At 32.9% G+C, this 21,984-nt stretch overlaps 4 protein-coding genes across 4 annotated transcripts; 1 reads left to right on the top strand and 3 right to left on the bottom strand.

The window, feature by feature from the left end:
* Window positions 1-316: 316 nt before the first annotated feature.
* LOC125589146 lies at window positions 317-1,067 on the bottom strand. Its single transcript, XM_048761454.1, has 3 exons — window positions 819-1,067; window positions 605-750; window positions 317-523 (listed from the first exon to the last, which is right to left on the bottom strand). Exons 1-3 carry the CDS (start codon window positions 901-903, stop codon window positions 317-319), a joined length of 438 nt encoding a protein of 145 aa, XP_048617411.1. The 5' UTR covers window positions 904-1,067.
* Window positions 1,068-3,362: 2,295 nt separating this feature from the next.
* Window positions 3,363-4,253, top strand: LOC106419232 (heavy metal-associated isoprenylated plant protein 13). Its single transcript, XM_013859993.3, has 3 exons — window positions 3,363-3,573; window positions 3,705-3,780; window positions 3,870-4,253. The coding sequence occupies exons 1-3, from the start codon at window positions 3,562-3,564 to the stop codon at window positions 4,133-4,135; spliced, it is 354 nt and encodes a 117-aa protein (XP_013715447.1). The 5' UTR covers window positions 3,363-3,561; the 3' UTR covers window positions 4,136-4,253.
* Window positions 4,254-12,757: 8,504 nt separating this feature from the next.
* On the bottom strand, window positions 12,758-13,929 carry LOC106391554 (uncharacterized protein PAM68-like). Its single transcript, XM_013832231.3, has one exon. The coding sequence runs from the start codon at window positions 13,377-13,379 to the stop codon at window positions 12,870-12,872; it is 510 nt and encodes a 169-aa protein (XP_013687685.1). The 5' UTR covers window positions 13,380-13,929; the 3' UTR covers window positions 12,758-12,869.
* Window positions 13,930-19,141: 5,212 nt separating this feature from the next.
* Window positions 19,142-20,076, bottom strand: LOC106391534 (heavy metal-associated isoprenylated plant protein 13-like). Its single transcript, XM_013832211.3, has 3 exons — window positions 19,909-20,076; window positions 19,687-19,762; window positions 19,142-19,593 (listed from the first exon to the last, which is right to left on the bottom strand). The coding sequence occupies exons 1-3, from the start codon at window positions 19,918-19,920 to the stop codon at window positions 19,277-19,279; spliced, it is 405 nt and encodes a 134-aa protein (XP_013687665.1). The 5' UTR covers window positions 19,921-20,076; the 3' UTR covers window positions 19,142-19,276.
* Window positions 20,077-21,984: the final 1,908 nt, after the last annotated feature.

Below are 21,984 nucleotides of genomic sequence, written 5' to 3' on the forward strand. Positions count from 1 at the left end.
AATATCAAAAATATCTGATATTATAAAATGAATCAATTATATATAACTACTTATTACTTTTAAAATTTAATCAAACCATTAAAAAGGTTAAAGGTCCGCCCATAATTATTGAAAATTAATCTTTGATTTGGACTCATGAAGGAAATTTTGAAAAGAAACCTTAGTTTCCAAGACTTAAATGAAGAACTTATGTTCTAAGTTGCTCAACAGCTCCCCTCCGAAAGATCTCTAAGGTAGGCAATTGTTTTCTAATTGTTTTTTCTTATGGTTTTTGTGATTCTACTATGGATTGCTAATGAAGATCTGCTATGGATTGCTAATGAAGTGTAGAAAGATGAATTTTAAAAACTTCAAACATATACCTGGAGATTGCTTTCCTTTCTTCAGTGAGATCAATACGTATCTCGCGCAACAGCCTTAACAAACTCAAGGGCCTCTTGGGAGGAACGCCATTGGGAGAGCCGTAGAATACAACTGGTGAGAACAGTCTCCCAATAGTCTTCTTTACATTACTGGAACCAGACTGGGGATATGATATAAAAAGACAATCATAATAATAACCCAATGAAAATAAAGACAACAAGTTGGGTTGGTGATAACATACAAGGGAGTCAAGACTGGGACTTGCATCAATCTGGTTTCTTTTTCCAGACAAAGAAGTTGTCTGCAAGCTCTTACGGGTCCCAGGAGGAGTGTTGTTATCGGGATTCGACATCTTTTTGCTCCGTTTCTTTTCTCTCATAGCAGAGGCTGAAAATGAAGACAGGAGATGAGATTGGTAACAGAGAGAGAGAGAGAGGGAAAGAAGGAAAGCTGACCAGGAGGAGAGATTCCACACTTGAAACACTGAAACAATCGATCTACGTCATCCATGGTCGTCTTCCCGCTTAGTTTCTTCGCCATTCCTCTACCCTTTTCGTCTCTTCTCTCACAAATTCACAAGAGCAAAAAAGAGAGAGCCGCTTTAAGCGTAAATTTTCGAATCGAACGGCGGGGTGAAACGTAAGCGGAAGTCGTCGTCGTCATATCCAAATATCAGTTAAAATGTTTCATTGGAAGAAACACTACCTGCCGTTTGAAGGTTATAAGTAAACACACTGTGTCGTCTTAGCCTTTGATTAGTATTTATAACGCTCTTTGCTCTTTACTTTGAGTTGATTACATCAAAAGACACTTTTTGTCTTTCTTTTACATCTAGAGACACTTTCCACATTTGACACACTTTTTGGTGGGACCTATGCGTTTTTTTGACAAATCTACCCTTAATGAGAAGGAAAAAAATGTTTGTGGACATGGATACATGAAAATTTGTGGACATAGGTACATTAAAGTTTGTGGACAAAACAAATTGTGAACGAATAATTTTAACGTACATATCTCTTATACACATCAATATCTTGTATAAATGATATTAATTATATAGAACGATGATATCGTTTGAACCAATAAATTGTGGATATACAAATTGTGGACGGGTTGATATTAATTATGTTGAATGAATGATATGGTTTGAACCAATGAATTGTGGATATACAGATTGTGGACGGGTTGATATTGATTATATAGAATGAATAATATCGTTTGAACCAATGAATTGTGGATATACAAATTGTGGACGGGTTTCTGACCTTAATCTTGCTGATAAAAAAGTTCAATTTAATAGATCAGCGTAGGATTACATCAACAACAAGAAAAAAAAACACTAATTAAAAGCAATTCAGCATCAATAGTCTTTGTATTTGAGGATTTATGTGGATTTAATTCAATCAATCCAAGAACTTTACAATTCAGATAAAGCTATCTCGTTAAAACCAAGAACTTTATCTTTCATTAGTGACAATTGACTTCGGACAGTGAAGTTTGTGACTTTTTAATGGGCACAATTGATTTTAAACGGAGAACGACGACATTGATGTGAGATTTCAGGGTGGAGACAAACGGCGGAGGAGAGATGTTACCAAGGGAAGAAACTCGTGATAGATTGAATTAGAGAGACAACGGCTCCAGATCTTGTCAATAAGAACCGATGCGAGTTTGTGTTGTAGAAGAGGAAGATCGCAGCAGTGAAGAGGATCCGGCGGTTCTAGTCGGAGAAGAAGGGTTGGCTACAGCTGCGTCGATGTGAGATTCCATAATTGATTTTTTCTCTTTACTTGGAATAAAAGTTAAACTTATTGTTTGGTTAAACAAAGGGTAGAAGAGACAAATCACATGAAGAAAGTGTGTCAAAAGCAAGATGTGTCTCTAGATATAATTGTAAAGTGATAATGTGTCTCTAGATGTAAATTTCTCATAAATCAAATAATAGATGAATAGGCTAACATATTATTAAACGAAAATAAATCCTATCTATGATTATACCCAATATATTCCAATTTTGGGGTCCTTACATAGGGTCTCCAACAAACATTTTATTCACCAAAGAAAAGAGAAATTTCCTAAAATATTACTAAAATAATTTTTATCATAAATATAACACACATGTCAAAATAAATTTCATTAAAAAGGTAAATATATTTATATCCATAAGTTTAACTAATCTAGACTTAGAATTTAAATTTGAGAGATGGGTGGAATTTATAGTTTTAAAAGAAAATTAATATTTTAAATTTAAAAGTATAAAAAAATTGGATTTCAGAATAAAATTTCAAGTTGAAAAAAAATCAGAAACTTCGGTTTGAAAATGTTTTTTTTTCAAAAAATAATATTTTCAAATTATTTATTATTTATTTATATTTATAAATCTAAAGTTAGAGTAGAAGGATCTTTTACCTTTTTTAATGAAACTTCTTTTTGTCATTTTCTATGTGTTTTCTTATTAAACAAAATATTTTAGGATCTTTTGAAAAAATTTCCCAAAAGGGAATTCATAAATTATTACGCTTTAAAAAAAAATTAGTTTTTTAATCACTTGAAAAATAACAGACTGTTCTAGTAACACAAAACAGAAATTGAATTGGTTGAGTTTTTTTTAAACAGAATTAGTTGAGTTGTATTTTCTTATGATTAAAAAGCGAACTAAGGACAAACATGCATCCAACAGCAGTAAAACTTATAAATTGTAAATTATAAGAGAGAACCGTTGTGAATTTAATTTCAGTTTTGGTTTTGAAGTGATATCTATACAACATTTCCAAGAAGAGAATCTAGAGAACTTGCTTGAGAAGTTCTTACCGTGACCGAAGTGTCAAGAAGGTCAGAAACTAACGTTTTACCGGTCGTACACGCTACGTTATGAGTAGTGACACTTCGTCGCTTATTTCCTTTGATTTCGTCGTTATCTTGAATCATTGATTTTAATTTTCAAACAGTTCCTGAAATTTTAATAGATATTGACTCATTTTCTCTTTTTGGGGCCGTTCGCTATGGTTTTGCTATTTAAAACTAGATAAAATTTTCGGGGGACACATATATTAAGTTCCTCGTAAATTCCTATGAAATTTTTGTATATATATGTATCTTGTAGGACTTACAATAGTCAGATATCATCTCTTCTCATTTATTCTCTCTTCAAAAATTATATCAGAAATTTCTAAAGCTTCTCTATATTTTTCTTGAGCCATGACCGCGCAGGTACACCCCTTCTTTCATATATTTATATATACACAATCGCTCTTGAAATGATTATATATAATAAACAGATGGTTCATTAAACGTTATATATATAGAAACTAATCAGTCATATTTATGTTTTTAAATGACAGAAATCTGTGTTACAATTGAGTGTTCATGAAGAAGGAATTAGGAAGAAAGCGTGGGTGGCCGTTTCTAGGTTTTCAGGTATTTTATAGATTTCAAAATATACAATATGATCACGAATTTTAATAAGGTGGAAAAATTAACATTTTCATAATTTGTTACATTTTTAGGGGTTACTTCGATAGAAATGGATGACAAAACCGGGAGAATGACGGTAGTTGGTGAAGTTGATGTACCGAGAATCGTGAAGAAGCTAAGGAAGATATGTACTGCAGAGCTTGTTACAGTTGAAGTTGTTAAACCGCCTGAGAAAAAGCCTGAACCGAAGAAATCGGAAGATTTTGTTGCCTATCCATTTTCGATTAACTACCCGTACCCATACCATTCGTACCATCAACCATACTGTTATTGTAATTGTGGTGGAGGAACCAAATAATACGTGCAGTTATGTAATTTTCCTAGATTTCTTTCAGATAACATCATATATATTAGCAATGTAACAACTTTTTGATGAAATCATATTTTTTGAGTTAATGTAATATACATTTCTCGTATCAGTTTATTTTGAAGAGAAAAACACAATTTTGTGTGGTAATTTTTTGGAGTTAATGTAATATACATTTCTCGTATGAGTTTATTTTGAAGAGAAAAACACAATTGGTGTATGGTAAGATTTATGCTGTATATGCTTTGTTAACTTTATACTTTTAATCATCTACAATTTCTGAGTTTCTAACTAGAGCTACCTTCTTGATCGTTCTATAAAAATTATGTTGGTTGTTCTATTTTGGTTAATTTTCCAAACTATCTCAAGTACGAATAATAGAATATCCGAAAAAAAAATCAAGTGATCATGTTTCGCGAAGTTTCATTCACGTAGACTTTTCTCTAATGCTAAATAATCTTTACTTTTAATCTTCTTCATCACAAAAGTACTATATATTACTAAATCAATATGTTGCGAGAATTTGGTTGAATCCGTTCATATTTGGATTATGCAAATTCCATGTAATGTATATATATATATACATTTGACCCCAAAAAATACATTATGTTGGTTTTCAAATTGTTTTTTATAATAACCAAATTGTAGGTCTTAAGCCAATAATATTTAATCTTCAAAAAAGTATGATTTAGAAATGCATTATGTATCAAAAGCTAGAGGTTCTTCTCAACAAAAAAATGTATCAAAAGAGGTTTGAGTTGTGTAGCCACTTTACAAGCCTTCGTTTTTCACAAGCCTTCGTTTTTCACATTTGGAAACAAAGAAATAATCTGGTCCATAATCAGTTATCCATTCCTTCTTCATCAGTTTTCGCTGGACTAGATAGGGAAGTGCGAAACATTATTTCTGCCAAGAGGAAGCGTAAAATGTTTAGTAATCTCATGTCTCTTTGGTTGAGATAGCTCTATCATGTTAGGGTGTTTATTTGATCCATCTTGTTTTTTCTTTCTTTTTGCCAAGATGGCTCAGACATAAGATTTCCTTGTAGAATCTTTCCTTCATTTTATGAAATTTACATTTTAGCAAAAAAAAAAAAAAAAAAAGAGGTTTGAGTTTGGGATACAAAAGAATCAAACATTTTACATTATCATTAGGCCATGTTGGGTTTTACGTAGTCTATTCGATTGTAGAGGAAACGTAAACATGTGTGAACTATGCGAAAGAGATAATTTAGCAATGAAGAAATCGAGAAAGAGTCAAGGTCGAAAGTCTTCTTTCACAACTAAAAAAAAATTACTAAAAGAAAATGCAAAAGTCTACATTGACTGGGGGCTTCCACATGTCGAGTAAGGCTTACGATGATATTTCGTATCTTGACTCAGAGATGATGAATATTAGTCTTAAGAAAATTTGTAAAATTACCCTAAAAAACAATTTCCCCTTTTCTGAAAATTACACCATTTAAACTTGTTAAAAAAGCTCTCATGACCGGCTATCTTTATTAATGATTAATAATAACTTTTTTTTTTTTTTTTTTTGAATGAATGCTAAATTTATTCACCAAAAAACCTTTTTACATCAAGTGAGACTTTGTTTAAGACTATAATCTACTCCTAGTCCTTTCCTTTACAACTCTTCTTCTTATTAGAGACTACTAAATCCTCCTCCTATCAGACTGCAAAAACTTATTTACAACCTAGTTCCAAACCAGTATTGTAACACTCCCTCCAATCCTTTTACTCGCTTGGACTGCATAAGGCTAAGCTTGTTCCGCACAGCCTTATCTATTTGCTTGAGCAAGACCTCCTTAGGCGCTGGTGCTTCCCCATGACGCCTCCTGTTCCTCTCTCTCCACAGGCTGTATATTGTGGTTTGAAACACATATCTTAGGCAGAACCTCTTCTGCTTCCCCATAGATGCGCAGGTGATCAAACTTGAGATAGCATCCCAATTACTAGCAAACGAGCTTTGCAGTATACCTTGAGTGAGTTGCTTCCATATGTGTGCTGAGACTGAACACTCAAAGAACAGGTGGTTTCTTGTTTCCAAGGCATTTTTGCAGAGGCAACAAGTAGTATCAATCCCTGGACTCCAGCTAGCCACTCTGTCCATAGTGGCAAGTCTATTTCTAGTCGCCAACCAGACCATGAATGCAAACTTTGGAGTAGCTTGAGGAAACCATACACTTGTGCCCCAAGTACACGTCACCCCTATCTCTCTAGTCATCAGCCATGTGTTACGATTTGAAAACTTGGCCTTATACCCCGCAGGGCCTCTCCACAGATCCAGATCTCTACCTGCAGCATTTTGCTTATCTCTCAAAACATCCAGCTCCTTCTCAATATCGTTCAAGATAGTTCTTCTGTGTCTCTTTCTCCTACGGTGACTCAGTAACACCTCCTCTACCGTGGCTTCTCTCCTGATACCCATGTCAATGGTTCCTCTACTCCCGAGTAGGTCATACATCACTCCCATATCACTCCATTTATCGTACCAAAAAGACGTGTGTCGTCCATTACCCACTGCCTTCATGTGGAAAGTCTTTGCTATATCCCTCAGCTTAAGCATCTTTCTCCACATCCAAGAACCCACTTGAGTTTTCTCACTCACCTCCCAGAAGCTTTTGCTTTTAAGTAGGTTTGCTTTGATCCATTTGCCCCAAAGCGAGTCTCCGTCAAACATTCTCCATATTAGCTTGAGACCGTAAACCGTATTTACTTCTTTGAGTGCGCGTATCCCTAGTCCTCCTTCATTTGTTGGCTTGCATACTTCTGTCCAGGCTACTTTGGCTCCAGAGGTCTTAAGGTCCGGCCCTGACCATAAGAATGCAGAGCAAAGTTGATCTATCTCTTTGATACACTGACTCGGTAGCCTGAAGGCCCCTGCCCAGAAATTAACAACACTCAACAGCACTGATTTAATCAAGAGCAACCTTCCTGCATACGAAAGAAACCGACTGGTCCATGTACTGATGCGGCCTCTGATCCCTTCAATCAGGGGCATATAATCCCGAGCTTGCATAGCTTGTGTCATTAAAGGTAGCCCTAAATAACGAACAGGAAGGCTTCCTTCTGCGAAGGGGAAATTGGTCAGTATGCTGTTCCTCTCAGCTTCTGCAATGCCTGCCATGTATATTGTAGACTTCTCTAAACTGATAGACAGCCCTGACCAGACTGCAAACTCATCAAACACTGATAGCGCTCCTTCTATCGATGCTTTGGATCCTTCTACAAACACCATCAGATCATCCGCGAAGCACAGATGTGTTAGAGAAATAGATTGACATCTAGGGTGGAGGCCAAATCTCTTTTCCCTCCGAGCTTTGTCAAGCTGAAGGGATAACACATTCATGCACAGGACAAACAAATACGGCGAGAGCGAGCATCCCTGCCTCAAGCCCCTCGAACTTTGGAAGTAGCCTGCAAGATCTCCATTAACTTGCACTGAAAAAGAAGGGGTGGTGATGCAGAGCTTGATCCAGTGCACAAATCTAGCTGGAAACCCCATAGCTTCTAGACTGTTGAGTAAAAATGACCATTGGACTGAATCAAACGCCTTTGAGATGTCAACTTTCATCGCACATCTTGGAGTGATCGACTCTCTGTGATAATCCTTCACTAATTCTGATGCCAACAACACGTTTTCCATCAGCAGCCTGCCCTTTACGAAAGCAGATTGGTTTTCTACTATGATCTTTGGGAGAATCCTCTTCAGCCGGTTAGCGAGGAGTTTTGCAACCACTTTATAGACCACATTACAGCATGAAATTGGTCTGTAGTCTCTCATCTCCTGAGCAGCCACCTTCTTCGGGATAAGCGTAAGTATTGTTGAGTTGATTCCCTTAGGAAGGAACCCGAACTGAAAGACAGACTGCACCGCAATAATGAAATCTGGCCCTATCACTGGCCAGGCTGTTTTATAGAATTCGCTGGGATAGCCATCCGGTCCCGGAGATTTGTTAGAGGGCATGGAAAAGACCACCTTCCTAATCTCCTCCGCTGATACATCACCTTCCAGCAGCCTACAATCATCTGTAGAGCACTCATACTCCAGGAGATCCTTTAACTCCTCCACCGAAGCTCCCTGAAATCCCGCTGGGACCTGATTAAGAACCTCTGAAAAAAATCTCTCCGCCTCATTCTTAAGATCTGTATGCTTCTTTGCTATACTGCCATCCGGACATTTGATCTCCCTCATTGTGTTTTGAGCTTGTCTAGACCTGATCGAATTGTGAAAGGTTACATTATTCTGGTCACCCACGTCTAGCCAGTGGAGCTTTGACCTCTGCTTTAAGAACTCCTCCTCCAGCTCAGCTACGTGTAGCCACTTTCCATATGCTTCCGCCTCATCATGCATTGCCGTAGCCGACGGGTTAGCCAATGTGATCTTTTGTTTCTCGCATAAGATGCCATGGGCCTCTTTCGCTCTAACCGATAAGTTCCCCAATTTCTCCCTGCCCAACTCCCTTATCAGTGGCTTCAAATTCTTCAGTTTCTTAGAGAGTCGAAACATAGCAGAGGTAGATAGGAAGAGTTTCTCGGTCGTGTCCCAGTAGTCCTTAACCATAGGCAGGAACCTTGGTAAGGAACCAATGGCATTGACATATTTAAATGGCCTTTTGATCTTTTCCTCCGCTTGCAATACTTGAACCTTGCAACGCATGTGATCAGAGCATCCTCCCGGCTCAAACATAGAGTAGGCGCTTGTGAATCTATGTAGAGCCACATCGTTCATGAGTACCCTATCTAACTTCTTACACACAAGCCCTTCCTCCCTCTTATTGCACCATGTGAGCAGTGGTCCCTGATATCCCATGTCTGAAAGATGGCAGTGAAGAACCATCCTCTGGAAGTCCCTCATTCCTCTAGGTAACCTCGTCAAGTTGTCGACTCCTGAATATTCCCCGCTATCTAGTATCTCGTTGAAGTCACCCATGATGATCCACGCTTTCCTTTGAAACATTGGGGAGTTATAGTGGTGGCATATGAAACACACGTATATTAACTTTTCAGAAAAAAAAACTTTTCAACGTATAAAACGCTTTCCAATAATAACTTTAAACACACGTATATTAACTTTTCAGAAAAAAAAACTTTTCAACGTATAAAACTATATGAAATTCCTTTTCATAACTATTTGTATAACACATTAAAATATATGAATGCACTTGATCTGTAGCAGCTCAGGCACCTATTGATTTTGCACCTTCTAACACCTCGGGCTGATAATTCTCCTCACGCTTTGTCATTCAATTTGTGCTCTCTATAAATCTCAAACTAAGCACAACTTTGTGATAAAGATCAACTCTTGAAATGATGAGTCCTGCGTAACTTGTGGTGTAAACTCTTGGAGAAACATGTTACCATCTTATAATTTCGGTGGCATTTTTATTAATAACCACGACACTCTCAACTTGAACTACTCATGTTTGTCTTACCTTGCAAGTAGTGGAGAGTGAATGTTTAACTCTTTTTTTTTATCCATAAGAATTTATTTACCAACAAGGGAGGATACAAAGTGAGATGCTTCTGATTGCTTCTGAAGAATACATAACCAGCAAGAAGCAAGTGAGATGCTTCTGATTGCTTCTGATTGCCGCTAAGTTTTTTTTCAAAAAACCAAGAGAGAGAGAGAAAATATTCTCTCTAGAGTTTCTCCCTTCCCAAATCGTTTTAACCTAGCGCCGCCAACATCACAATCCTGTTACGGTGCAGAAGATCGACGGCAAGTTTGCTGTTCCGTTCTTCTTCGCCACCCCTCCTTCTTTTTCTTTCTTCCTTTTGCCTCTGTCCTCCATCCTTCTCCATTCCATCTATACCGACATGTTTTTCTCCTCTGGTTTCTCTGGTTCACCGGTGATTTGCGACGGCAATGACGGGCGTCCGTCAAGCCGCTGGAGGAGAAGCAAGGTGTAGCAAGCTGAAGCGATTGGTGGTGCCAGTCGGAGATCTCTCGCAACAAAGTGTCCTTTCTTAGATCTGGGTCAGATCTAGGGCCGTACGGTTCGTCTGGAATGGAGAGCGTCGCTGCCTCGCCTGGAGCCTTCCTTACCGTTCTCCAGACCCTTTGTCGTTGGTTTGCTATCCACTGGTTTGTGTGGGTTCCTCTTCTCTGTCTCCTGCAGGTACACGATGTAGAGGCCATCGTGGAGGTTTACTCTGTTGCTAGATCTGTCTCTTTGCACAGCAGTGCGTTTAGTGCTTTCGGTTCCGGTGAGCTCCTCCTCTTCGCAGATCGGCAAGGGATCTTGGGCTGTCTGGAGTCTCTCACCTTCGTCGTAGCTCTCGCCTGTTTTGAGAGCTCTGCCTCTCCTTGTCCTCAAATCATTTGATTGTTTATGGCTGCCCAAAGATGTTAGCTGGCTTTCTTTGAGTCTCGTCGAGCCTTCCGACTTGGTATGTGGCCGGTTTCTGTCCCTACCGCCTGCTTCCACACCGTGAAAGTCATGAGTCTTGTAAGGCTTGCTGTTGTTGATAGTCCTGGAGTTGGTAGCGTTGTATGTGCTGATGCAGAGCTTGGTCACCTCTTCCGGCTAATGCGATTGCAGCCTCCCTGCCCAAGGGGAACTCTGATTATCAGACTTCTTTGATGCCTATTGATTCCTTTTGCAGGTTCCAGCTTAAGGTGGGCTCAGTCATTTTCTCTTCAAGTGTCTAGTGCAAAGTAACACATCTTAGTTTTAGCATTAATCTAGTTCACTAGATTAGTCCTATTAAGTTCTACAAGCTTTTTTAACTTTTTTTGCAGCTTGTACAACCAAATTAGCTTCTTGAAGCTCTTTGTATTGCAAGTCTCACCACTTGTAATCACTTTCATTACTAGTTAATGATATTAACATTCTTAGCAAAAAAGAAATCCAGTTCTTCTAAAGAAGGGAGACAAAACATTCACAATACCAAAGAACATTTGAAACAAAAGCTTAAGATTACACACACAAAAAAAAAAAAATTTGATTTAACAAACTAAGACCTTGGACAAACGATGAAAAACAAGCGGAAGGGCATGATTTGATTGAGCTTAAAGTCGAAACTATTGAGGAAGTCCAACACAACTCATTATGTTGCTCCAAAACTTCAAAGGAGCCACGAGATTTACCCGCTTGGAACTATTCGTGGAAGACGAGGTGAGACCAGTTTGTCTTTAGGAAAACAGAGCTTGCCTTTAGGAGATTTAGAGAGAAGAGAGAGCAAGTTTAGAGAGAGGTTAAAGTAGCTAATATATATATGAATGTTTGTCTCGTTAGAAATCATACTTTTCTAAAATAGAGAATCAATCAAGCAAATCAGCTGCATGGATTTGATTCATACTTTTGTCATCAAATTTGCCGTTGTACTTCTTTATAATAGAAAATATTAATTCTTCTATAACTGGAAATCGAAGAAAAATTAGTTTACCTCCATTCCAAAATATCGTTTAAATGAGATTATAAAGAATATAATATATAATTAAATTATAATATCTAAAAATTTAAACCAATTAAAAAGACAAATGTGACAACAACTTTTCAGGAACTTTTCATAAATTCTCATTTGAAAAACTTTTCTTCTTTCTCTTTTATTTTTTACTTTTCTTTTTACTATATCTTGGTGAGATATGTTAAGTTAGATGAACTTTCAACCTAAAACCAATTGGTGATAAGTGGAGTGGTTTATCTATCTTATATATTACTAAAGATCTCTTCCAACATCCGATGTGTGACACTTCCCCTTGAGATGATGGCTCTTTGAGCGTCATTCTCGAAATGCTCGGACAAGGATCGATGGGCCAACTTTGAGCCAGATCGATGTGCATCGGGTTGGACTACGTGGATCCGGCTCTGATACCATGTTAAGCTAGATGAATTTCCAACATAAAACCAATTGGTGATAAGTGGAATGGTCCATCTATCTTATATATTACTAAAGATCTCTTCCAACATTCGATGCGGAACACTTTGTCTAATAAGATCTTCCCAATGAATATATCTTTAGATAAAAAAAAAATTGGTGAAATTTGCTGTTCTCTATCTTTGTTTGAACCCACAAGACTATAACTTTTGGTACACGGTGACTTCATCAATGGAATATCCATATATACAGATATATTTAAATTCTTTTGGGATAACAATGTTTTTAATATCAGAAATATATGTCTAAAACTTAAAAAAACGTTAGATGCCATCTTTTTACTGATTTTATATTTTAATAATAAGGTTATAAATGATTTAATTATATGAGAATAAGTTTAGTTTCAAGAAAGAAAAAAAGCAAGAGTAGTTTCCAAATTTGAACAACCAAACCAAACCGGTATGAACCAAATCAACCTGAATTATTTGATATACCCAAAAAACAACTAAAATCATATTCAAACAGTCTGAAAACTAACCTAAACTTACTACTAAGAATATGTATATTATTATTAAAATCTAAATCTCGATCCAAACTGATTTACATCATACCATAACCGATTCATATTACCTGTAACCAAAATTCTTGAAAACTGAATAACCCCAATCAAAATTGAAATCCGGATTCAAATGTTCCTACTTTGGAGTTTGGACCATTATGATTATCAATATCATTTGCCATCCTCCTAAATCACAATCGTTTTGGATAAGACATCCAGAATCGAGGATGACTCTAAGAATCTAGATTTGATTATAATCTGAACAAAAATATCAAACAAAAACTGACGGATACAGATTAATTTATGTACTCACAAGTGCCAAGAGGCAAAAACATCAACATTACTGATCTTCTTTCCACATCTCTACCCAGTTCTCCTTTGCCTCTTCGAGTCCGAAAAGAGAGTTAGTCTTGGTGGGATCTAGGTTTGTGGACAAGCTCCCATATGCGATCCCAAGAGCAGACGCACCAAAGGTCACGAGCGTGGTAAAAAATGGAACCCACAAAGGCACGTCCCAGACGTTTTTATCCTTCAAAATATCAAATAGTTTCAATACTGCCACTCCCAATCCCAGTGGTGTCCCCACAGACACCACGATCCTCCCCATCATCCTCTCGAACACTTCTTGAGGTATCGGCGGGTCGTCTTCCGGGTCGGGGTTTGACTTACCAGGCTTTTCAGAGTTTTTAGAAGGCTGAAACCCCTTAGGGCTAGCGTGGAGCCTAGATTCATATCTGATCCTGTTGTTGCTAGAGATTAGGGTTTTTGGATCTTGAGGTTTGCTTTTGAGAATTGTTCTTGAGAGAAATGATAATGGTGGTGAGTGGTGTGAGCACAAGAGAGCTCTCATCTTCTTGCTTCTTTCTTCTTCTTCTACTTCTAATGTTTTATTTCTTTTTAGTATTCATTTGTGCATCTCTTTTATTATTCGCCTTGTAATACATGTAGATAAGGTGGCAAGTTTTGTTTGTATCTTTAAGATATTATTTTCTTAGCCACACCACAGACACACATTTCCTACTGTATATCCTTCTTACCAAGAAAATAATTCCCAGAAAACAAAAAAGAGAATTCGTTGGAATATTTTTCGAATTATGAAGTTCAAAAATATGAAAATGAATGTTCTGAAGTTTTTAAAATTCATCTTTCTACAGTTCATTAGCAATCCATAGCAGATCTTCATTAGCAATCCATAGTAGAATCACAAAAACCATAAGAAAAAACAATTAGAAAACAATTGCCTACCTTAGAGATCTTTCGGAGGGGAGCTGTTGAGCAACTTAGAACATAAGTTCTTCATTTAAGTCTTGGAAACTAAGGTTTCTTTTCAAAATTTCCTTCATGAGTCCAAATCAAAGATTAATTTTCAATAATTATGGGCGGACCTTTAACCTTTTTAATGGTTTGATTAAATTTTAAAAGTAATAAGTAGTTATATATAATTGATTCATTTTATAATATCAGATATTTTTGATATTAGAAATAATAAAATTATTATTAAAACTAAGGTATATAATTAGTTAAAAATTGTATCAAAAATAATAATGTAAGATATAATTTAATAAACATAACTAAATATGATATGTTTTTAGTAAAAGTTGTTAAAAATATAAATATATAATGCATAAATACATATACCATATATTATATAATAATTGTATTTTCTACCAATCAATTAAAATAAGTAGATTAATGAAAGTATATCACTTTTGTAGCATATTGTTGTTATAGTTACTGTTTTATTATTAATTAGCAGATTTTGATCCGTGCTTAGAAATCATATATTTGTTTTTCACTTATTGATCTAAATTTTATTTAAAGATTACCATTTTTTTTTTGGATCTTAGAAATTGAGTTTTAATGTTTTATCAATTTTTTTTCTTTCAAAGTGTGGTATGTGTTCGGAATAGATTTAAAGATGATATGTGTGATTTAATAATATAGATATTCTATATTGTAGACCAATGTGTTTTCATTATTAAAATGTAATAACATTATGAATTGTCAGTTTTAAATTGAAAATGATTTTCTCTTGTCATATATTCGTATCTTAGTTCTAACCATCAAACTAAATTATTTTTAATCCCTATTCGATTTAGAAGCAATACCTATTTTTTATTCTATATTCGCACGCATTTATAACTTTTTATTAGAAATGAATAATTTAAAAGTTTTTATATTATAATATTTGAGTTTCAAGCATTATTTTCATATCTGATTCTGATCCGTGGTCAAATTGGTAGACCTGGCGCCTTGTATATAATTTGGTTTGAATTTAATAAAAATTTCGTTAATTAAAAATTCATTAGACCGGTAAAAACCCAAAAAAACCCCTATTATCCAGTTAGAAAATGATATACCGCCTGGTCAAATTTTATACAATCCTGATGGACTATAATCATACTGTTGTAGTACGTTGTTATATTATAATTTTGAGTAATTATGTTTTAAAGAGTAAATACACGTGGTTAAATCTGTTTTCCTACTGATTTGCGTATATTAAAAGTATCGTTTGTGAATAAATAATTTCAAAAATATATAATTCTAATGTATTGTATGTTTATGGTATAGTATCACCACTAAAAGTTTGATTTTATGGCCTATAGTTAATATTAAATTTATGCTATGTATATAAAATATTTTTTCAAATGAAACAAATGAGTTTTTAAATATGTGCATTTAGTTAATGAATAATCTTAATAATTACGATCTAACCCCATGATTTATTTGAGCTTTATTCGTAGTTATAGATCCAAAACCAAAATACTAAATGGCATTAATGAAATACTAAATGGCATCAACCCGTCCACAATCTGTATATCCACAATTCATTGGTTCAAACCATATCATTCATTCAACATAATTAATATCAACCCGTCCACAATTTGTATATCCACAATTTATTGGTTCAAACGATATCATCGTTCTATATAATTAATATCATTTATACAAGATATTGATGTGTATAAGAGATGTGTACGTTAAAATTGTTCGTTCACAATTTGCTTTGTCCACAAACATTAATGTACCTATGTCTACAAATTTTCATGTATTCATGTCCACAAACATTTTTTTCCTTCTCATTAAGGGTAGACTTATCAAAAAAACGCATAGGTCCCACCAGAAAGTGTGTCAAATGTGGAAAGTGTCTCTAGGTAATAAAGAAAGACAAAAAGTATCCTTTGATGTAATCAACTCTTGATTTATTGATTTGTAAATTCAGTTTTAAGTTTAACATGTGAAATCTATTAATGTTTGGTAACGTGCAAACATAATATTCAACTATATTTTGATCCATGTTTCAAAATACGAGATTATTTTTGCTTACCAAATTTTTTTTAATAGAAGGGAAAATTTCATGTTTACCAATTTCATGGTACCACTTTTCATTTTTACCACTACTAAAGTGACAATTTCAAAAATACATTCTTCATTAAGTGGCAAAAAACTCTTATACCCTTGTTCTCTATATATAATAAATTATTATTTAAATACATAAATAAAAAAATAATAATAATTATTATTTTTTATGTTTTCGAATTATACTTTTTCAAATTCTAACTTTCTTACTAAAAAAATTTTGAATTTTTTCTCGATTTTTTTTACAAATTGTTTTTACAAATTTGTTTTCGAAATTTGAAAATGATGTTTGAAACTATTTTTTAAATTTTTTTATATATATTTTAAGTATTTATTTATATATTTATTAGAATCCTAAATTTCATATTCCAAAAACCCTACTCTACCACTCAACTTTAAACTCTAAGTCTAGATTAGTTAACCATAGGGGTATAAGTATCTTTTATCCTTGATTAAAAGTGAGGATAAAAATCATTAGGGTAAATGTGAAAAGTGGTACTATGAATATGGTATTTGTGGCAATTTCCCTTAATAGAAATTATAATTGTATCAATAATTTATATATTTTAAGTTTTATATAGTTATTTCAAATTTTATATAATATTTATCTAAATTAGTTTTTAAAAGTTAAGTTTTGAATTTACAAAAAAAATTATAATCACTATTATATATAGGTATTTTTAATATAAATATTTTAAATTATATGTAAAAAATAGGAGGAATGTTATTTTTATTGTTACATGTGTATAAGTTTAGATTTTAGTTTTAAACTTGTGAAATAAAGAGAAAGCGCTAATTTGAGAGGTTAATATATGCATATTATAATTTTGTGAATAGTAAATTGTAATACAAATTGAAAAACATTTTTACAGTGATTCTGTTAATTAGAATTTACTACAACGTAATATCATAATTTAAAAATATGATTTTACTTTTAATAAATTAGTCAATGTAAGTTTAATATGTATTGCATTCATTTATAATTTTTTTTGTTTTATGAAATAACATATGTTCATATAAAATTTCATATGTGTTTTTAATATTCTATAGCCAAACTAAAATTTGTATATAACTATATCATAATCAACATAGAATGATTCGTTTCTTTGTTCTGTCTCGTATTTTTTGGTTTAGTTTAACAGATTAAAATTGAACCGGATTAAAACATCTCTTAACATGTCTTGCACTGGTCAAATTTATTTTTTATACAGAATTAATATAAATGAGTTAATATGTTTGTTAAAAATTTCTCGTAATTAAAATATTATAAATATGATTTTTAAGTTTTTTATTTAATTTTATGTGTAAAATTTAAAGTTATAATAACAAATTTGAAATATTTATGAGATAAAAATTTTAAAAACTAAAATGATAAACGAGAAAATACTTAAGAATCATAAATGTGATATGAAATTAGTTATGAAGACCACACTACAAATAGAAAAATAGAAATTTCAAATTTGAAGTTTTAAAGTTTCTATTTAGAAAATAAAAAAATATATATTTGAAGTTATACAGTTTCTTTTGGAGATGCTCTAACAACCACCGACATCTTGAGTAGTTATCATAAATACACTAATAAAAAGTAGTTCCAAAGCAATAAGTTTTACCCAGTGATGTGCTTAGGTGTTGAGGGGCTTAAGGTGAATGAAACATACGGGACCTTTTTCTATATATGTAATTATGTTTTTCAAAAATTGTAATATAATTTTGAAATGAGATTAAAAAAATCAAAACTAAAATAAAATATGTCTTCATTCTTCTTAGTAAAATCTTTCATTTTAGCCTCAATTCAAAAAATAAAAACCTTTCACTAGACTTTCATAATTTAGTTCTTAAATAATATTTTTATTAGGTTCCTAACAAAATTATAATTGATATTTTTATCTTTTTATGTTTTCAGATGTAATTTTGATACCGGGTGAGAGAAAAGAAAACTCACAACTCTAAAAATCATAGTTAAATCCTCAATTTTCAAATTAAATAGAGAATATATTTAAAATTCACTGAAATTTGTATTCCTCATTTATTTATATATTTAGCTTTCGTGTTTGGAGATACATATTTTCGATTTTGGAAAATTGACAAGAAAATAAGATTTCATTTTCCTAAAATCTTATTTGAAAAAAAGTAAAATCAAGTTAGGGTGTCAAACTTAGGACGAGGAAAAATATAATTTAATGTTGTATTATAATCAATACTAGAGCTTGACCCGCATGCCCCTGCAGGTGTTAATTTTTACATATTTATAAATTGTTTAATGAGATATCTAAACACATAAGTTATTTGGATATTTATAGGTTCTTACAAATCTATCCGGACCTGGAAGGATCCGAATCCAAACCACGTCCAAAAAATTATAATATCTGATCAAAATTTAATTTTAAACCCAAAAATATGATACCCAAAAAAAAACTATCCATACACGAACGGGTACCTGGATGTCCATGTTTAACTTTTTTGTAAACAAATAAAAAAATTACTATTATTATGAAACTATTTTGGTTAACACGTAAAATAAATATTATCGTATTATTATGGTAAAAATAATTAATGAAGTAATTAGGAAGAGTGAAAGATGAATGTAAAAGATGTACTAAAAACATGTAAGTTTTATTTTGTAAGCGAAGTTGAATTATTTGAAAAAGATAATAAATAAAGTGGTTTAAATTAGTTAAAAAAGAAAAAAAAAGTAAGAAATCACTTAAAATAGCTAAATATTATTTTGTACTTCAATTTTAATAGAATATATGATACACATCGCATTTCATAAAACTGGGCCCTAAAAATATCTCTCTTGGGGGCTCGAGGCAATGACCTTTTTAAATGTATGTTAAGCACCACCTGTGATAAATTCATGAAAAACAATTAAAATTTTAAAAACAAAATTAAAAAAAAAAATCTAAGAACTACTTATTTTGTAGATTGCATGTACCATATCCAAGTATTTTGAAGTTCCTCTTAAACCGTGTCTCAGAAATGATTTAATGAAGTGTCATCATTGTTTCTTTTGATTGTTGTTATATTCATTGTGAGATCTCTGAAAAGGTCTACCTTAACTTATCGGTCGTTCATTCCTTACCATGCATGCGTGAATCTCAACGTAAAGAGTGTATGTCACGATAAGCTGAGTGTTCTTCAAACCTGACTTGTGACCATCGTCTTGAAAGAAAAACACATCTTCTATTGTCCTACACTAATGTCGAATTGCCTTCCTCGATAAAATGATTACTAGATGAGTAAAAGTAATCATACAGAAATTGATTTTTTTATTATAAATAAACTCAAACAAGAACACTTATATAAAAGTAAACAAAAAATACACTCTTCCATAAAATTTAGTGTTCCATAGACCAAAACTGAATTTATTGAAAGAGAAGTAGAAAATTACATAACCACACAAGTATTTGGTTCCTCCACCACAACTCTGTAATTATCGCATGGTTGATAGTAAGAATTAGCATAGGACGAATGATACTGGTACGGGTTGTTAAAATGCATAACAGGGAAGGCAACCATTTCGGCCGGTTTATCTGGAGTCGGTTTCTCTGGTTCAGGCTTTTTCTCAGGTGCTTTAACAACTTCAACCGTAACAAGCTCTGCATTACATATCTTCCTTAGCTTCTTTATGATAATCGGTACATCAACTTCACCAACTACTGTCATTTTTCCGGTTTTGTCATCCATTGCTATCGAAGTAACCCCTAAATTTTTTTAACATTCATGAAAAATGTTAATTTCGCCAACTTATTAAAATTAATGATCATACTGTAAATGTTGAAGTTTATATAAACTACCTGAAAATTTAGAAACGGTCGCCCACACTTTCTTCCTGATTCGTTCCTCGTGAACACTCAATTGCAACACAGATTTCTGTCATTTGAAACCAGACATCAGTTTTGCAAATTGTACGAATCTAAGTAAGGTTGATCAGTTTCTATATATAGTGACCAATCAAACATCAGTAAATTATATTTTAATTATTTCAAGAGCGAATATATATGAAAGAAAGGGTGTACCTGGGCGGTCATAGCTCGAGAAAATTATTGAAAAGCTTCAGAAATTTTCAATATATTTTTAAAAGAGTGATGAGAACAGATGTAACTTGAGATGTTGAGAGATTCTCGATGACAATTGCAATCCAAAGGTATCTATTATATATACAAATTACATAGGAATATAATATTGACCCACGAAAAGTCTTTGTTTCTTTCTATTTTTAATAACAAGCATTGTGAAGGACCCACAAAAAGAGTGAACGAGTCAACTTTGTAACTTTTACTAGTGTATTTGTGGATTTGGTTGAACATTAAAATAGATGTAACGATGCAACGACGAAATCAACTGAAGAAGTGTCACTTGCTCATTATTAGGCCACGTTAACGACTTGGACAACGTTGATTTTTGACCCTGTTGACCTATTCGGTCACGTAAGAACTTTGCTTGACAAGTTCTTTAGAGTTTGTTCTGGGAGAAGTTCGGTTGTACTTTGTAAGACACACATCAAAACGACCACAAATCGAAATCCAATTGGGACTGAAGTCAAAACTGTTGCCTTTATAGTTTTTAACGATGGTGGATTTTGCATTTGTTTTTCCTTAGGTTGCTTCTTACTCGTAAGAAAACAAAGATCAGAATAAACTAGATCTGAAAAACTAATATATTTAGATTCTTGTTTCTATTTACCCTCGACAAAAATATAGAGAAAATTGTCAAATAAATACTAAACTTACACACTTTTAACACGAACTCTTCATTAATTCCAACAACATATGAACTTTTGTTGACAAGCTAAATTAGGTATAAATTTAGTCAACAATAATTTTTACTTGACCAACGTTTATTTTTTAACGGAAATCAAAACAGCATTGTTTTGCCAACATACAAAATTCACCGTAAAATACCAAACTCACACAATTTCGCTAAAAAGCATGAACATTTCGTAGATCTAAAAAATATGAATTTTTTTTAAAGAAAAATTATATATAAACCAAGACTCCAAAATCTAAACCGAAAAATTTATAGTTTTTGGATCAGTGACTAGTTCATGTTTTCAGCAAAAATATGTAAGTTAAATATTTTTATGGTGAATTTTGTTTATTTTTTATTTTAGCAAAACGATGTAGTTTTAATTTCCCTTAAAAACTAAATGTCGGTTTAAGAAAAAATTAGTGTTGACTAAAGTTATACCTAATTTGGCTCGGTCAACAAAAATTCATATTTTTTTGGATTAATGAAGAGTTCGTGATTTTTTTTGGCAAAAATGTGTTAAGTTCAGTATTTATTGGACCGTTTTCTCCAAAAATATATTTTAAATCTGTTATTTTTCTAAATGAATAATTTTTGTTTAAAGTAGCACAATAATTTAAAACAACTATTTGTTTGGACCCATTCCAAAAACCAAAATGGGAACTAATTCAGGTGAGTTCATAATTAGCAAGAGTGGTTCTTTTTATATTAGACTATTGTAATATTTTGTTTCCACCTAGTCATTGATATAGAAAATTGTTGTGTTTATTTGGCTTTGTCAAATTATTCTGGTCATTTTATTGTGTGATGCCATGCTCGGAATAGCTGATTAGCTTGATATGGAACCAGAATTCTCACATAAACTAGACTGAAAAGGTTCATTTCAAAAATGTAATCGTCTATTAATTAAATTTTCTTAAGCAAGCACTTGCATTTGGTTAAGTTTTATAGGAAAATCATCGTGTAAGCATTGGAATGTGCATTACGAAAAAATTCGTATTGACCAAAAATAAATTTGACAACACAAAAACAATTACTAAACATTAAAGATACAATTTAACTATACAATTTAATTATATAATTAAAATATTAAATTTTGGATTTAACCTCATTTCCTTATAATTACAAAAAAATTAAATCACTAAACACGTTTTGTTATTTTAAACTTTAACTGTATGTTTATTTAAGTCCAAATTGTATCAGACCCAACTAATTTATAATACAGAAACATTAAAAAAATAAGTAAAATGAAAAATATGAAAAAAAAAATATGTTCCTCTTCCTCACAAACTCAAGACGACAGCGAAGTTCCAACTCATGCTTTACAATTTTTTTTTTTTTGTTAA

The sequence above is a fragment of the Brassica napus genome, chromosome A2, assembly GCF_020379485.1.
Source record: "Brassica napus cultivar Da-Ae chromosome A2, Da-Ae, whole genome shotgun sequence".
Lineage (NCBI taxonomy): Eukaryota > Viridiplantae > Streptophyta > Magnoliopsida > Brassicales > Brassicaceae > Brassica > Brassica napus.

Bases quoted from the DNA above. Each gene is read 5' to 3' on its own strand.
- LOC106391554 (XM_013832231.3), bottom strand. From the start codon at position 13,379: ATGAGAGCTCTCTTGTGCTCACACCACTCACCACCATTATCATTTCTC.
- LOC106391534 (XM_013832211.3), bottom strand. The intron at 19,594-19,686 runs GTAGTTTATATA...AAAAAAATTTAG, and splicing joins GACCGTTTCTAAATTTTCAG to GGGTTACTTCGATAGCAATG.
- LOC106419232 (XM_013859993.3), top strand. The intron at 3,781-3,869 runs GTATTTTATAGA...TTACATTTTTAG, and splicing joins GGCCGTTTCTAGGTTTTCAG to GGGTTACTTCGATAGAAATG.
- LOC125589146 (XM_048761454.1), bottom strand. From the start codon at position 903: ATGGCGAAGAAACTAAGCGGGAAGACGACCATGGATGACGTAGATCGA. The intron at 751-818 runs GTCAGCTTTCCT...CTTCATTTTCAG, and splicing joins GTGTGGAATCTCTCCTCCTG to CCTCTGCTATGAGAGAAAAG. The intron at 524-604 runs GTATGTTATCAC...TCATATCCCCAG, and splicing joins GTCCCAGTCTTGACTCCCTT to TCTGGTTCCAGTAATGTAAA.